The 17,027-nt window shown below is 36.9% G+C and overlaps 2 protein-coding genes across 8 annotated transcripts in view; both read left to right on the top strand.

Annotated features, from left to right (window-relative positions):
* The window catches only part of DIAPH2 (diaphanous related formin 2), an 860,940-nt gene that overhangs the window by 192,484 nt on the left and 651,429 nt on the right, over positions 1 to 17,027 (top strand). For all 7 annotated transcript variants that reach the window (XM_082377063.1, XM_082377064.1, XM_082377062.1 and 4 more), the window contains one exon: positions 9,773 to 9,912. In XM_082377063.1, the coding sequence (XP_082233189.1) occupies positions 9,773 to 9,912 (140 nt within the window). The remainder of the gene's footprint in view (positions 1 to 9,772; positions 9,913 to 17,027) is intronic.
* RPA4 (replication protein A4) lies at positions 9,925 to 13,066 on the top strand. Its single transcript, XM_082377518.1, has one exon. It carries the CDS (start codon positions 11,510 to 11,512, stop codon positions 12,287 to 12,289), a length of 780 nt encoding a protein of 259 aa, XP_082233644.1. The 5' UTR covers positions 9,925 to 11,509; the 3' UTR covers positions 12,290 to 13,066.

Raw genomic sequence — 17,027 nt, forward strand, 5'->3', positions numbered from 1 at the left:
TTTACCATACTAACAATTTTTTATTGACACTAATATTTTTTTTTGGATTTCATTTTATTTATTTTTTTATACAGCAGGTTTTATTAGTTATCCATTCTATACATATTAGTGTGTATATGTCAATCCCAATCTCCCAGTTCATCACAGCACCACCACCCCCCTCCACCGCTTTCACTTCTTGGTGTCCATACGTCTGTTCTCTACATCTGTGTCTCAATTTCTGCCCTGCAAACCGGTTCATCTGTACCATTTTTCTAGGTTCCACATGTATGCATTAATATACGATATTTGTTTTTCTCTTTCTGACTTAATTCACTCTGTATGACAGTCTCTAGATTCATCCACGTCTCTACAAATGACCCAATTTCGTTCCTTTTTATGGCTGAGTAATATTCCATTGTATATATGTACCACATCTTCCTTATCCATTCATCTGTCGATGGGCATTTAGGTTGCTTCCATGACCTGGCTATTGTAAACAGTGTTGCAGTGAACACTGGGGTGCATGTGTCTGTTTGGATTATGGTTTTCTCTAGGTATATGCCCAGTAGTGGGATTGCTGGGTCATATGGTAATTCTATTTTTAGTTTTTTAAGGAACCTCCATACTGTTCTCCATAGTGGTTGTATCAATTTACATTCCCACCAACAGCAGGAGAGGGTTCCCTTTTCTCCACACTCTCTCCAGCATTTGTTTGCAGATTTTCTGATGATGCCCATTCTAACTGGTGTGAGGTGATACCTCATTGTAGTTTTGATTTGCATTTCTCTAATAATTAATGATGTTGAGCAGCTTTTCATGTGCTTCTTGGCCATCTGTATGTCTTCTTTAGAGAAATGTCTATTTAGGTCTCCTGCCCATTTTTGGATTGGGTTGTTTGTTTTTCAGATATTGAGCTGCATGAGCTGTTTATGTATTTTGGAGATTAATCCTTTGTCTGATGATTCATTTGCAAATATCTTCTCCCATTCTGAGGGTTATCTGTTCGTCTTGTTTGTAGTGTCCTTTGCTTTGCAAAAGCTTTTAAGTTTCATTAGGTCCCATTTGTTTATTTTTGTTTTTATTTCCATTACTCTGGGAGGTGGATCAAAAACGATCTTGCTGTGATTTATGTCAAAGAGTGTTCTTCCTGTTTTCGTCTAAGAGTTTTATAGTGCCCGTTCTTACATTTAGGTCTCGAATCGATTTTGAGATTATTTTTGTGTATGGTGTTAGGGAGTGTTCTAATTTCATTCTTTTACATGTACCTGTCCAGTTTTGGCAGCACCACTTATTGAAGAGACTGTCTTTTCTCCATTGAATATCCTTGCCTCCTTTGTCATAGATTACTTGACCATAGGTGCGTGGGTTTTTCTCTGGGCTTTATATCCTGTTCCATTGATCTGTGTTTCTGTTTTTGTGCCAGTTCCTTATTGTCTTGATTACTGTAGCTTTGTAGTATAGTCTGAAGTCAGGGAGACTGATTCCTCCCTCTCTGTTTTTCTCCCTCAAGACTGCTTTGGCTCTTCGGGGTCTTTTGTGTCTCAATTCAAATTTTAAGATTTTTTCTTCTAATTCTGTAAAAAATGCCATTGGTAATTTGATAGGGATTGCATTGAATCTGTAGATTGCTTTGGGTAGTAGAATCATTTTCACAATATTGAGTCTTTCAATCCAAGAACATGGTATATCTCTCCATCTGTTTGTATCATCTTTAATTTCTTTCATCAGTGTCTTATAGTTTTCTGCATACAGGTCTTTTGTCTCCCTAGGCAGGTTTATTTCTAGGTATTTTATTCTTTATGTTGCAGTGGTAAATGGGAGTATTTCCTTAATTCCTCTTTCAGATGTTTCATCATTAGTGTATAGGAATGCAAGAGATTTCTGTGCATTAATTTTGTATCCTGCAACTTTACCAGATTCGTTGATTAGCTCTAGTAGTTTTCTGGTAGCATTTTTAGGATTCTCTATGTATAGTATCATGTCATCTGCAAACAGTGACAATTTTACTTCTTCTTTTCCAATTTGTATTCCTTTTATTTCTTTTTCTTCTCTGATTGCCATGGCTAGGACTTCCAAAACTATGTTAAATAATAGTGGTGAGAGTGGACATCCTTGTCTCGTTCCTGATCTTAGAGGAAATGCTTTCAGTTTTTCACCATTGAGAATGATGTTTGCTGTGGGTTTGTCATATATGGCCTTTATTATGTTGAGGTAGGTTCCCTCTACGCCCACTTTCTGGAGAGTTTTTATCATAAATGGGTGTTGAATTTTGTCAGAAGCTTTTTCTGCATCTATTGAGATGATCATATGGTTTTCCTTCTTCAATTTGTTAATATGGTGTATCACATTGATTGATTTGCATATATTGAAGAATCCTTGCATCCCTGGGATAAATCCCACTTGATCATGGTGTATGATCCTTTTAATGTGTTGTTGGATTCTGTTTGCTAGTATTTTGTTGAGGATTTTTGCATCTATATTCATCAGTGATATTGGCCTGTAATTTTCTTTTTTTGTAGTATCTTTGTCTGGTTTTGGTATCAGGGTGATGGTGGCATCATAGGATGAGTTTGGGAGTGTTCCTTCCTCTGCAATTTTTTGGAAGAGTTTGAGAAGGATGGGTGTTAGCTCTTCTCTAAATGTTTGATAGAATTCACCTGTGAAGCCATCTGGTCCTGGACATTTGTTTGTTGGAAGATTTTTAATGACAGTTTCAATTTCATTACTTGTGATTGGTCTGTTCATATTTTCTGTTTCTTCCTGGTTCAGTCTTGGAAGGTTATACCTTTCTAAGAATTTGTCCATTTCTTCCAGGTTGTCCATTTTATTGGCCTAGAGTTGCTTGTAGTAGTCTCTTAGGATGATTTGTATTTCTGCAGTGCCTGATGTAACTTCTCCTTTTTCATTTCTAATTCTGTTGATTTGAGTCCTCTCCCTCTTTTTTTTGATGAGTCTGGCTAATGGTTTATCAATTTTGTTTATCTTCTCAAAGAACCAGCTTTTAGTTTTATTGATCTTTGCTATTGTTTTCTTTGTTTCTATTTCATTTATTTCTGCTCTGATCTTCATGATTTCTTTCCTTCTACTAACTTTGGGTTTTGTTTGTTCTTCTTTCTCTAGTTCCTTTAGATGTAGGGTTAGATTGTTTATTTGAGATTTTTCTTGTTTCTTGAGGTAGGCTTGGATAGCTATAAACTTCCCTCTTAGAACTGCTTTTGCTGGATCCCACAGGTTTTTGGTCATTGTGTTTTCATTGTCATTTGTTTCTAGGTATTTTTTGATTTCCTCTTTGATTTCTTCAGTGATCTCTTGGTTATTTAGTAACATATTGTTTAGCCTCCATGTGTTGTGTTTTTTCCTTTTTTTCCCCTGTAATTGATTTCTAATCTCATAGCGTTGTGGTCAGAAAAGATGCTTGATATGATTTCAATTTTCTTAAATTTACTGAGGCTTGATTTGTGACCCAAGATGTGATCTATCCTGGAAAACGTTCCATGCGCACTTGAGAAGAAAGTGTAATCTGCTGTTTTTGGATGGAATGTCCTATAAATATCAATTAAATCTCTCTGGTCTATTGTGTCATTTATAGCTTGTGTTTCCTTATTAATTTTCTGTTTGGATGATCTGTCCATTGGTGTAAGTGAGGTGTTAAAGTCCCCCACTATTGTTGTGTTACTGTCAATTTCCTCTTTTGTAGCCATTAACAGTTGCCTTATGTATTGAGGTGCTCCTATGTTGGGAGGATATATATTTATAATTGTTATATCTTCTTCTTGGATTGATCCCTTGATTATTATATAGTGTTCTTCCTTGTCTCTTGTAACATCCTTTATTTTAAAGTCTATTTTACCTGATATGAGTATTGCTACTCCAGCTTTTTTTTGATTTCCATTTGCGTGTCATATCTTTTTCCATCCCTCACTTTCAGTCTGTATGTGTCCCTAGGTCTAAAGTGGGTCTCTTGTAGACAGCACATATATGTGTCTTGTTTTTTTATCCATTCAGCAAGTCTGTGTCTTTTGGTTGGAGCATTTAATCCATTCACGTTTAAGGTAATTATTGATATGTATGTTCCTGTTACCATTTTCTTAATTGTTTTGGGTTTGTTTTTGTAGGTCCTTTTCTTCTCTTGTGTTTCCCACTTAGAGAAGTTCCTTTAGCATTTGTTGTAAAGCTGGTTTGGTGGTGCTGAATTCTCTTAGCTTTTGCTTGTCTGTAAAGCTTTTGATTTCTCCATCGAATCTGAATGAGATCCTTGCTGGGTAGAGTAATCTTAGTTGTAGGTTCTTCCCTTTCATCACTTTAAATATGTCATGCCACTCCCTTCTGGCTTTTAGAGTTTCTGCTGAGAAATCAACTGTTTACCTTATGGGAATTCCCTTGTATGTTATTTGTTGTTTTTCCCTTGCTGCTTTCAATAATTTTTCTTTGTCTTTAATTTTTTCCAATTTGATTACTATGTGTCTTGGTGTGTTTCTCCTTGGGTTTATCCTCTGTGGGACTCTTTGTGCTTCCTGGACTTGGGTGGCTATTTCCTTTGCCATGTTAGGGAAGTTTTTGACTATAATCTCTTCAATTATTTTCTCGGGTCCTTTCTCTCTCTCTTCTCCTTCTGGGACCCCTATAATGCAAATGTTGTTATGTTTAGTGTTGTCCCAGAGGTCTCCTAGGCTGTATTCATTTCTTTTCATTCTTTTTTCTTTATTCTGTTCCACAGCAGTGAATTCCACCATTCTGTCTTCCAGGTCACTTATCTGTTATTCTGTCTCAGTTATTCTGCTCTTGATTCCTTCTAGTGTAGTTTTCATTTCAGTTATTGTATTGTTCATCTCTGTTTGTTTGTTCTTTAATTCTTTTAGGTCTTTATTAAACATTTCTTGAATCTTCTCAATCTGTGCCTCCATTCTTTTCTGCCGTCCTGGATCATCTTCACTATCATTATTCTGAATTCTTTTTCTGGAAGGTTGCCTATCTCCATTTCATTTAGTTGTTTTTCTGGGGTTTTATCTTGTTTCTTCATTTGGTACCTAGCCCTTTGACTTTTCATCTTGTCTATCTTTCTGTGAATGTGGTTTTTGTTCTACAGGCTGCAAGATTGTAGTTCTTCTTGCTTCTGCTGTCTTCCCTCTGGTGGATGAGGCTATCTAAGAGTCTTGAGCAAGTTTACTGATGGGAGGGACTGGTGCTGGGTAGAGCTGGCTGTTGCTCTGGTGGGCAGAGCTCAGTAAAACTTTAATCCACTTGTCTGCTGATGCGTGGGGCTGGGTTCCCTCCCTGTTGGTTGTTTGGCCTGAGGTGACCCAACACTGGAGCCTACCCGGGCTCTTTTGGTGGGGCTAATGGCAGACTCTGGGAGGGCTCACGCCAAGGAGTATTTTCCAGAATTTCTGCTGCCAGTGTCCTTGTCCTCACGGTGAGACACAGACACCCCCCGCCTCTGCAGGAGGCTCTCCAACACTAGCAGGTAGGTCTGGTTCAGTCTGCTATGGGGTCACTGCTCCTTCCCCTGGGTTGCGATGCGTACACTACTTTGTGTGTGCCCTCCAAGAGTGGAGTCTCTCTTTCCCCCAGTCCTGTCGATGTCCTGCAATCAAATCCCTCTAGCCTTCAAAGTCTGATTCTCTAGGAATTCGTCCTCCCGTTGCTGGACCCCCAGGTTGGGAAGCCTGATGTGGGCCTCAGAACCTTCAGTCCAATGGGTGGACTTCTGTGGTATAAGTGTTCTCCAGTTTGTGAGGCACCCACCAAGCAGTTATGGGATTTGATTTTATTGTGATTGCTCCCCTCCTACTGTCTCATTGTGGCTTCTCCTTTGTGTTTGGTTGTGGGGTATCTTTTTTGGTGAGTTCCAGTGTCTTCCTGTCGATGATTGTTCAGCAGTTATTTGTGATTCTGGTTCTCTCACAAGAGGGAATGAGAGCACGTCCTTCTACTCCGCCATCTTGAACCAATCTCGAGCATGTTTGGTTTTGATACTAACATTTCATATCAGAGTAGGGTGGTTGTGATTATTAAACTGACCGAAGTTTCTTGTGGTTCTTTGTGTAGTGTTTTAGAATAGTACAAAGACAGTCACACTGGCAAGTATCTCCATTCTAATGATTTTTAAATGAAGGAATCGTTTCAAATTATGAAAGCTCTTTGTTCACCTAGCTTTGGAGTAGCATGATGTATGCTAATTGCTAACTTTGTCTGCATTATTTTTTAAAGATCAAATGGGCACAGTGGTAATTTTCATTAATCTCATACAGAGCAGCTAATTAAAATTTCCATTATTATCCATCCATTATCTAGTTGTTTCCTTTGTTCAGTATCAGAACAGGATGTTAATAATAAGCCATTCTTGTATTACAGCCCTATTAAATATAGTGAGAATTAGTTTAATCTATTGCACTTTTGTTTTTAGGTGATTTCTTTAATATTATTTTGCACCATATTGATTTTGCTGAAGATACTTTGACATTTTGTAATAGAGATTTCAGAATTAAATACTTGTTGCTTTAATTTTTAACTCAATATTGAGGAAAGGTGACATATAGTAAAAAAAAAAAGAAGTAACCCAAGGACCAGAATGTTAGTGTTTTATTCTTGTAACCTCACTAATTACGTGAACTTGGGAAATCAACTTGATTCTCTATTTATGTAATGAGAGCATTAGAACAGCTGGTCTTTTAGGGCCAGTCCAGCCTTCCCATGCTATCATGTTTTCATAATTTTCAAATATGAAGTTATGTTAAAACCCCAAAGTCCTTCTAAGCTTGATAAAAGGCATTTGTTCTCTAAAGTTATATATCTTCTGTCTTGCTCCATTATATTGTTTTCTTCCATTCCTTATAACTGTAGAGTATCCTCAATTATATAATTTAAACTAGTTTTTAAGGCTTGGAGGAGGGGTGAGTCCCAAGGTGATAGGCTGGCCCAATTGTTCCATAAAGAATATCTCACACACAACCATGTAGAAGAAAGGATCTAACATTTTCTGAGCACCTTACTCTGTCTATGAGACAACACATATGAAATGCCTGTTTTTGGCACTTGGTATGCATTGTTTTACTTAAGCCTCATAACAAATATGAAGGGTCAGTGTTTATTACCCCTGTGTCACAGATGAGTAAACAGGTTTATAGAGATCTGTTCAGTCGTCTGATCAAAGATTACCTAGAAGGTAGGTGAAGGGCCATGATTCATACCCAGTGGCAGTTTGAGCCATCCCCAGCATACCATATACTGTGTAAGTTTACCTGTTCTATACAAGCATATCTGAATATATTATAATGGAATGTCTCAGGACTGTAATATTCTGAAGTGAAACTAAACTGAATTTGGAAGCTTTGGCATGTTGAAGCTCATCAGTCATTCACCCGTTTGGTTATTCACCATTCATAGATCCATCATTCATTCAAGAAATATATACTGAGTACTTAACTGTGTGCCAGGCACTGTGTTAAGATCTGGAGATACAGTAGTGAACAAGATAGGCAAGTTTCCTGATTTGTGGAACCTATGTCTTAATGAGGAGGACACAGTAAACAAATAAAGTGCTAAACGTGATAAACGTATATAAGACTGTTGGGCTGAGACTTAAATGATGAGAACCAGCAATGGAGAGGTCAGAGGTAAGAGTCTTCCAGGCAGAGAAAACAGCAAATACAAAGGTCATTCTACAGGAATAAGCCCTATATATAAGCCTCTAGGGGAGTCAGTATGGCCTTGTCATCCATTAATTAAGAAAATAAGTTTGAGGATCATATGAAAGTGAAAGTGACAGCAGATCTGCAAAATTTTATACTATAAATGTTTACTTTTTATTCCTTGTGGATCTGTAGCCTTAAGAGATGGGTAAATAAGTTATAGAAATGTGGAAATGATTTCACGATGATGGTATTACTTACTGTGCCATCTGTGTGGTGATTCATTCAGTAGACTTCCTGAACATCTACTGTATATCCTACTAAAGCAAGAAAAATCAAGTCCGTGGCCATTATACAATATATGGGAGCGAATAGTATGAAGATGTATTCCTTATTCTGTAATTGTTATGGACAGATTCAATAACAGCACACTTTTGTTGAGGCTCACTAAACCCCATCACTGTGTTAGATACTTGGCATACATGGAGTTCCCAGTCTGGAAGAGAAAGAGACACACTTAATGACCTCTGCCCCAATGTCTTAAGTGCTATAGTAGTGATAGTGTCACAGTGGTATAAGGGAATAGAGTTCCTGTACAGAAGACTTTATCAGACTTTAAACATTTACTGTTTAATGGAATTTTTAAAAATTCAGACATTAAGAATGATTGACAATTTCTATATCAGGAGGCATTCTCAATAAAAAGCCAAATGGTATGAAACCCTAGGGAATCTATTTCTCATTATTAACGTATTGGTTTTTTTTTCTTAAACTCTATATCCTCTAATGATATAACTTCTATCAAATTGGAAAAAAATTGCTTTCCTTCTTCTAGCTTAGATACTTAGCAGAAACTGAGTGTAATTCATATGAGCTTACAAAATGGGACTCAAGCTAGGGTTTTAATTCAGGGGGATACATTTGTAATACAGGAAGGGGGCAGTTATGATTATGTAGATCTGGAATGTGAAACTATGAGTTATTAGTACAATGAATGTGTTGATGATGTTTTCCTCCCAGCCTTTTCCCAAACTACTTACATAGTTATGGCAAGGTGAAGAAGCTAAGGAGCTGTGATGAGATAATGAGTTCTAGAAATAACCCCATGAATCCTGGAAATTAAGCTAAAAACTAGTCGCTATCAGATAAATGCATTTAATGGCTTTTTAAGATTACTACAGCATGGGATTAACATAGTTACGAAGGAGTAGTTAGGAATTGGTGAATGCTTTACACTAATTTGTTAACTAACATGCTAATTGGAGACTATATTATTTTGCATTTTAATAAACATTTTCACTTGGTTTTCAGATAGGGTGATATTCTGACATATTTCAGTAGATTTGGGTTATGTATAATGTTTGCATTAAATTTTGTTCACTGTATTTTGTAGAATAGAATATAAATAACTAGGAGAATTAATAAGATGACTTCTAAATGTTCATCCTGTGGGTTAAGGAGGACCACTTAATGTTAATCCTAATGCCTGGATCGTAAATTTAAGCATCCCTGTCAGTGATACTTTATGCCACTGAAGTCCATATTCTGTTCAGGTTATGAGTGCCATCAGTGTAATTTTCCTTTAAATGAGGCTGAGGAGAGTGTTGAGATATATACAACATGATTTTACCATGTGAGTTTTTTTTTATTTTTTATTTTTATTTTTTACCATGTGAGTTTTTTTTTTTTTAGCCCCAGAGATTGATTGATTGATTGATTGACTGATTTATGCCTGTGTTGGGTCTTCGTTTCTGTGCGAGGGCTTTTCTCTAGTTGTGGCAAGCGGGAGCCACTCTTCATCGCGGTGCGCAGGCCTCTCACTGTCGCGGCCTCTCTTGTTGCGGAGCACAGGCTCCAGACGCACAGGCTCAGTAATTGTGGCTCACGGGCCTAGTTGCTCCGCGGCATGTGGGATCTTCCCAGACCAGGGCTCGAAGCCGTGTCCCCTGCATTGGCAGGCAGATTCTCAACCACTGCACCACCAGGGAAGCCCCACCATGTGAGTTTTATGACCAAAAGTTTTTAAGCGCCTGGCACTCTGTACACATTTTTATACTGTAAAATATTTACATATTCTATGCATTATTGTATTTTAAAAGTTAAAAAAAAAACCTGTTGTTTGTTTAAAATAATATCTTTTTTTTTTTTTTTTTTAATAGGGAGGGCTGAAAAACAGCAAACATGAATGCACTCTGTCTTCACAAGAATATGTTCATGAATTACGATCTGGTATTTCAGATGAGAAACTTCTTAATTGCCTAGAATCTCTGAGGGTTTCTTTAACCAGCAATCCTGTCAGGTAGGTGCTTTTTTACTGTTTTGGTATGATTCATACAATTTGTACTGTATATCATTGTTGGGAATATAATCACTTACGTCATTTTAACCTCAAGTTTTCCTGACCAGAAGTCTGATGTTAGTTAATAAAACAATGTCTAATTACGAGTTTGTAAACATTTCAAAATGTATAGCTAATATGATCTCTAATAACATGCAATTTTAAGAATACAAATATTAGTCAGATGGTTAAGTCCTCTTTGATTATGTAAAATATGGGTCCAGAAGTTAAACATCCACATTTATATGAAAATTTGTACTCGGATAACAATTATTATATATTTATTTATAAAATAAATTAAGTATATTGGCTCTATGATATTTTTCCTTTTTAACTTGAGAAGTAAATATAGTTTTGTATTCTACAAGTTTTAGATATGTCATTCACACATTTCTATAATTTGGGATAGCAAAATTAGTTTATTTTAACCAATAAAGTAAATAAGAAAATATTAATAAACTCCTCAAAAATCTACACATTTAGGCTATTACCTAGGTACAAAGGATTTTTAAGGAAGAAGTTCTTGCCAATGGTGGATTCCAATAACTGATGTTCTTTTATTAACTATAAAAAGCCTTTCAGTTAATTACACCCCAAATAAAATGTTTTTATAGGGAAAAACAGATTTTCAGTGTAATATGAAAATATTCTGGGATCTACTTACACAATTACTAAAATATTAAGTTCAGAAATTACTGGATAAGAGTATATAGAAACCATATTTTAATTTTGTTCTTGTTTTTCCTAATATATGATGGGATTTGTACTTCCCTGACCTATCCACAGAGCCTTGAAAATAATTTAGAGCTCAGTTGTTTCATTTGAATTTATGTATAAATTGAAATATATTATACTATTTATTTTTACTGATAATGCATTTGGCAGAATAACTGGAAAAGCGTAATTCTACAATAAAAAATTTAAAAAAGTAATGGTAAGATATGACTTGCGTTTGAATACGATAATTATTCAGAGGTGGCTGTCTTGCCATTTTTTCCAGAATGCTTCTGGTTTTAATGATTTAAAAAAGGAAGTGAGTTCTTGGTGGACAGTAAACGCGGTGGGTCGTCCCCCGTCCCCCCCTCCCCCGCTGCCGCCTCTGCCGCCTCCACACACAAACTATACTGAACTTATTGCTCTGAAAATTGCTGTTGAGTAGTTGAGTGAGTTGAATAAATGAGTCTTTTAGAAGTGACTACAGAAGTCGTTACATTTAGGAATGAAGCAGGGGTGGGGGGAACCTACTAAAAATGCATTTTTATAAAGATAGCGGGAAAGGTTTGAAATTACACGCGGGTCCTTTAAGACGTAGGGGAGCAGCTACCCGACAACTCCAAAGAATTGTGGGGCGAAGTGAGAAGCTGGCAGGTCTTGATTGGTAGAGACAGCTGCATCCTGGCAGGTGATTGGCTCCACAGTTGCGTGGGGCTGCTTGTGTCGTCACAATCCCAGCATTCCGTTGTAGCCGTTATAGCCGTTGTAGCCTGCCTGTGGAACTCGTGGAACTTGCTGACGGGAGCCAAACCCCACCTCCTCGTCTGCCGGAGCTGCCCTTAAAATGAGTAAGAATGGGTTTAGGAGCTATGGCGGCATCTCTGCTGCAGGCGGAGCCGTCGGAAGCAATGACCCACCGTCTCAGGGCAGGGTAGCTCCTGCTTTTAAGTCCATACGATACAGGTCCCGAATCCAGGATATTATACCTTGCTGTGTAAACCAGCTGCTCACCTCCACTGTGGTTGATAATGTCTTCACGATTAGGGGAATCGAGGTTTCCCAAGTCTCTATCGTGGGGATAATCAGGCAGGCAGAGATGGCTGCAAATTACGTTCTTTACAAGATTGATGATATGACCACCAAGCCTATCAAGGTCCGCCAGTGGGTCGGCAGAGATAGAGCAAAGCAGGGGATAACTCTCCTTCCAGTGGGAGTATACGCCAAAGTGTTAGGTATCCTCAAATGTTCTGCGGAGGTGAAGAGCCTTGAGGTGTTGAAAATCCGTGTCCTGGAAGACATGAACGAGTTCACCACACATATTCTAGAAACGGTTAATGCGCACATGATGCTGGATAAAGCGACCTCTGGGCAAAGTGTTCCTGTTGTTCCCTCAGAAATGGATGAGGCCCAGAGGCACAGCGAGTACCACCCCGACTTCATCCGGAAGGAGGTGCTGCGTTTGATTCACGAGTGTCCTCGACAGGAAGGCAAGAGCGTTCGTGAGCTCCAGACCGAGCTTAGCAACCTGAGCATCGGGACCATCAATCAAGCCGTTGAGTATCTCACCGTCGAGGGCCACATCTACCCCACTGTGGATGGGGAGCATTTTAAATCTGCTGATTGAAGCAGCGAAAACTTTTTTCATTTCCTGAAGACCCTGCTTCCAGTTGTGACTAAGTTTGACTGTTTGACTTTTAGGAAGTAGATTTCTTTAAACAAAAGATTGGGACTGGCATCCTTTTGGAACTTCACTGCTTTTCCAACTGCTTTGAACTTTTCTATTTTTCTAACTATATTTGAAGCTCAGAGGGAGATGGTGATGGATAAATTGGCCTTTTTGTAGAGTTTACCAGCAAGCAAATGAAAACACTCTTGGATGGATGATTTTGGGGGAGAAAAGGTATAGAAAAAGTTGAAAATTATTAGTTGCATGGGAGCTGCTTCTTCTGAAATACCTACATATTAGGAGAAAGTAGATGCAGTCAAGGAGCCAGGTAAGAGACAAAAAAAATTCTGTTGTTTTTACATTAGACTTATTTTCTATGTTTGGATTTAGCATATTATAGTCATATTAGTATCTCTTGCTAAATATAGTAGTTGATTAATTCAGATGTGCTAAAGATAGCAGTTTATGAATTCAGGCACTCAGTTCAAATGTTCATTTAGTGATTTGCTCTTACACTGTAGGTTTATGTTTTTTAAAAGATAAGATTATACTATGTTTAAATGGGAGGGTCAGCTTTGACTTTTTTTCTTAAAATATGATTAATGATTGTTTCAAATACAATGTGGAGATATTTGGATTAAATTACAATCTCTTGTAGTTGCATAGTACACAGATACCAGACTTTATGTAAGTTTCATGTTCTGATGCATTATTTATAGTACTAAATGCTCTGTTTTATGTATATAGGTTTTATTCTCGTAGGGTAGACAAACAAAAAGTAATAATGGGAATTTTATTAAACTTTGCAAGTTTAACCAAAATTTATTTAAACGTTTTATTAAAGCACCTTTGCAAATCTTTACCTCCCTGTATGATTTTTTTCTAAATTCATTTGAAAAGCCTATAGTTTTGTTTTTGAATATTAATATTGTAATTATCCAGAATAATTTTTTCTCTTCTCTATATGATATCAATAACATACATCCTATTTGTAATAAAACATTTTAGTATAGGTTATATGACTTATGTGAGGCTTTTAAATAATTGAACACACTAAGCACTCAGTTGTACATACACTGAAGATGGTATCTTTCAAGTTACTAGCTCTGTTACATTAGTGGAAAGAAAAAATACATACATTCAGATAGAAAAGCATTACTTGTCTCAATCACAAAAAGAAGGTGCAAAAACAGAAAATCTCTTAAAAGCCAACAATCCATACTGTTAGAATGTGGCCTCTTTTTGCCAGTTCCTAGGAAAACTTATCAACAGTTCTTGCTTAAGCTTCCTGAGGCATAAATTTAACTTTTCTTCCCTTCAAAAGCAAGGAAGTCATAAATGACACTCTTTTGAAAACCACAAATGGTTAACATACTATAAACGTGTTTGTTATTTAAATTATCAGACATCTTTCCAAATTCTAGTCTTCATAAACATAAGAAATTATGAACTACCCTTTGTCGAAAAGGTTGCCTGCCCTGGGGAAAATCATACTGAAGGAGAGACAGACGAGGGTCATATTTCTTCCTCAAGATGTCAGTGCGGAAAGAAGTAGTCTAAGAGACAGAATATTCTTTTGTGGTATCACTTATACAAATGCTGGAAGCCTGAGATTAAAATCTGATATTTATGACTTCGTAGGTCACTTTCCTAATTGTCAAGTTGATTCAATTGGCGGTTGGCTGGGTAGTCACCTTTCCCCTCACTCTAGGAATATTCCTAGAGCCAAAAAAGCTTTTTTTGGCTGCCTTTGTGCCTGGGAACTGATGCCTATATGTATACCTGAATTTAAGGCCAGGGACCACCCCCACTTCCTGCCCCATCCTTTGAGGGGGACTGTCCTCTATCTTTGTGCCTTGGGGTACTTTTTAGCTTTGTTAATTACCCTAGCACCCCCCCAACACACACATTCTTCTTGTGTTTTACTGGGTTTCTGCTGCAGGTAAGGGATTGCAATGGAAGAATACTAAGTAGGTCTAGCTATAATGTGAATGAAAATCAAACATTTTGAGGCAGAAACAATTGCTAGATTGCCGTACATGCATATTTAGTGCATGTTAGGGGTAGCAGATTTTTCAAATTCATTTTAAACCATCCACTTTGTACGCAGACGTCTTTTTCAATTTTGTTTAGACGGTGAATAAACTTGGCCAGTACTCCCCTTCCTCTCCAGTTTTGCCCTGTATGTGAGCCAAATCTTTGAGGATAAGATAGAAATCCTGTGGAAATGCTATTGACTATTTTCAGCAGGGACATTTAACTCTGAGGAACCTGATAATTGATAATTATAAGCACTGGGGGTTGTTTTTCTATGGCTCATAGGCATAAGAAATATATGCATTTATATTGGAGTTGATTCTAAATGAACGGAATAAATAAATTTGAAAATTTTTCAAGTCAAATCTAATACTGTCATCACAATTGTTAGTACTTGTTTTATTTTACCTACTAAATTTAGATTTATATTTTGAGTAAATTTTAAATTGTATTTTTACAATTTCCATTCACTTATAATGATGAATGAAAAAAGGTAACCACTGAGAATTCTTTAAAGTCATTAAACCGTTAGTGAGCACCTACTATATGCAATAGGAGTTAACTTTCATTTTAATAAGCTTAAATTTAATTGACTTCTGAAATGCTTATTAAAATAATAATAGTTAATATTTTAACATTTATATAGTACTTATTATCTGCTAGGCACTGTTCTAAGAGAGAGAGAGAATGTGTATGTGTGTGTGTCCCTGTGATTTATAATCGAGGTCCCTGTGCCTCGATTTATATTTCCAGCTCAGACCTTTCTCTTGAAGTTCAGACCCCATCTCCAAATGTCTTCCCAGATGCCCTACAGGCATCTTTAAAACATAAAAAAAATAATAACAAGGAACACTTAACATATATACCATTTTTTATCCCCCAGGAAATGTTCTAAGAACTTGAGATACACACATACAACCCGGGAATCATTATGATTAGTATTAATATTGTTCTCATTTTATAGATGAAGAACTTGAGGCTCAGAAAGGTTAAGTAATTTGCTCCATTTTAATGTTACATGGCTAGTAAGTGTCAGAGCTATGGTTCCAATCCTGGGTCCTTATCCACTTCTTTGTATTACCTCACAATAAGGAAAGTCTTTTAAAATATCCTCCTTTCATTCTTGTCACATACTAAATATTTTGACTTTATTTCTTTCATTAAAATTTGCCTGACTTGAATTTTTAAAAAAACGCTATGAAATATTTCAGCAACAAGTACAGAGGAGAATATAAAAACACCTCTGTATTCATTACCAGTTTAAGAAACAAAATTTATTTTTATTATAGTTGTAGAGAACTTAGCCATATAACTCATTAATGTTTAATGACACTATAACATCCTTTGAGCCTGCATTTTCACTGATTAAAAAATCATCTGAAAGTCTACATCTTCTATAAACCAATGCATTTATTTTTTGAAGTGTACTATCTTAAGAATATGTATCATTGCATTGAAAAGTCTTCTTCTTATGGCCTCGTGGCTCTTTGTAGTGAAATTTGGGACTCCTTTGCTCTATACATTATGGATGATACCTCTAGTAATTCACATGCCATCCATATGATATTATTCCTCTTTACCATTATATGATAAATCAAGAAAGCTTTTTAATTTTACTATTGAGAGTTACTATTTTTTTTTTTTTTTGGTAATACCTTAGGTTGGAGCAGTTCAATGAATAGCACTTAATATTATATAGTTTGTTTTTATATAGCAGATGGATATCCCAGAAAGGAATAACAAATTCCCCTTGTCCATATGGGGCCTGCATATGGAGCTTACATTCTAGTAAGAGAAGTCAGACAATTAAAAAATATATATATTTATATACATATATATATATGTATATATATATACATATATATATACACATATATATGCATATATATACATATATATACACATATATATACATATATATATATGTATATATACACACACACACACACACACATACACATATGTACATAACATGTCAGGTTGTGATCTGTCCTGGGGAGGGAATGTTGCTATTTCATATCACATGGTCAGTGAAGGCCTCCCTGACTTTAGTGACATGTGAGCAGAGATCTAAAGGAAGTGTGGGAGTGAGCTGTGTTGTCCACTGGAGGAAGAACATTGTTAGAAACAGGAAGCAGCAGCAGCAGCAGCAGCAAATGCTTGGCCTTTTCCAGGAATGTCAAAGAGGCCAGTGTGGCTGGAGGCAGAGAATTGTGAGCCATTGGTAGGACTTTGGCTTTTACTCTGAGTGAGCTGGGAAGCCGTAAGAGGGTTTTGAGGAGAGTAATGGCCTGACCTGACCTAGGTTTTTAAAGGATAACTCTGGGTAGAAGCAGGGAGACCATGTAACATGTTGCAGTGAAGGAGCTAGAAATTTCACAGCAATTCTAGAGACAGCCGTGTAGCTGTGCTTCGTGGAGGCCGATATGGAAGGTCACTTGACATCCCAAGGTAGTCCTAGAGCCTGATTATTTTTGTCATGAGTCTTCAACTCAGAAGCAGAAATTCATGGTGCCTCTCCCTGATTTGTTCATTGTGAACATGGACTCTATATGAGTCTGCTTCTTTTCCTGATATTAACTGCCTGGCCTTCGCTGTATTCCTCATTTAGAATTCTTAATGGGGAGATGCTGGTCCCCATTTGTTTCTGCTCTGGCAA

The sequence above is a fragment of the Balaenoptera borealis genome, assembly GCF_965194805.1.
Source record: "Balaenoptera borealis genome assembly, chromosome: X".
NCBI classification, from domain to species: Eukaryota; Metazoa; Chordata; class Mammalia; order Artiodactyla; family Balaenopteridae; genus Balaenoptera; species Balaenoptera borealis.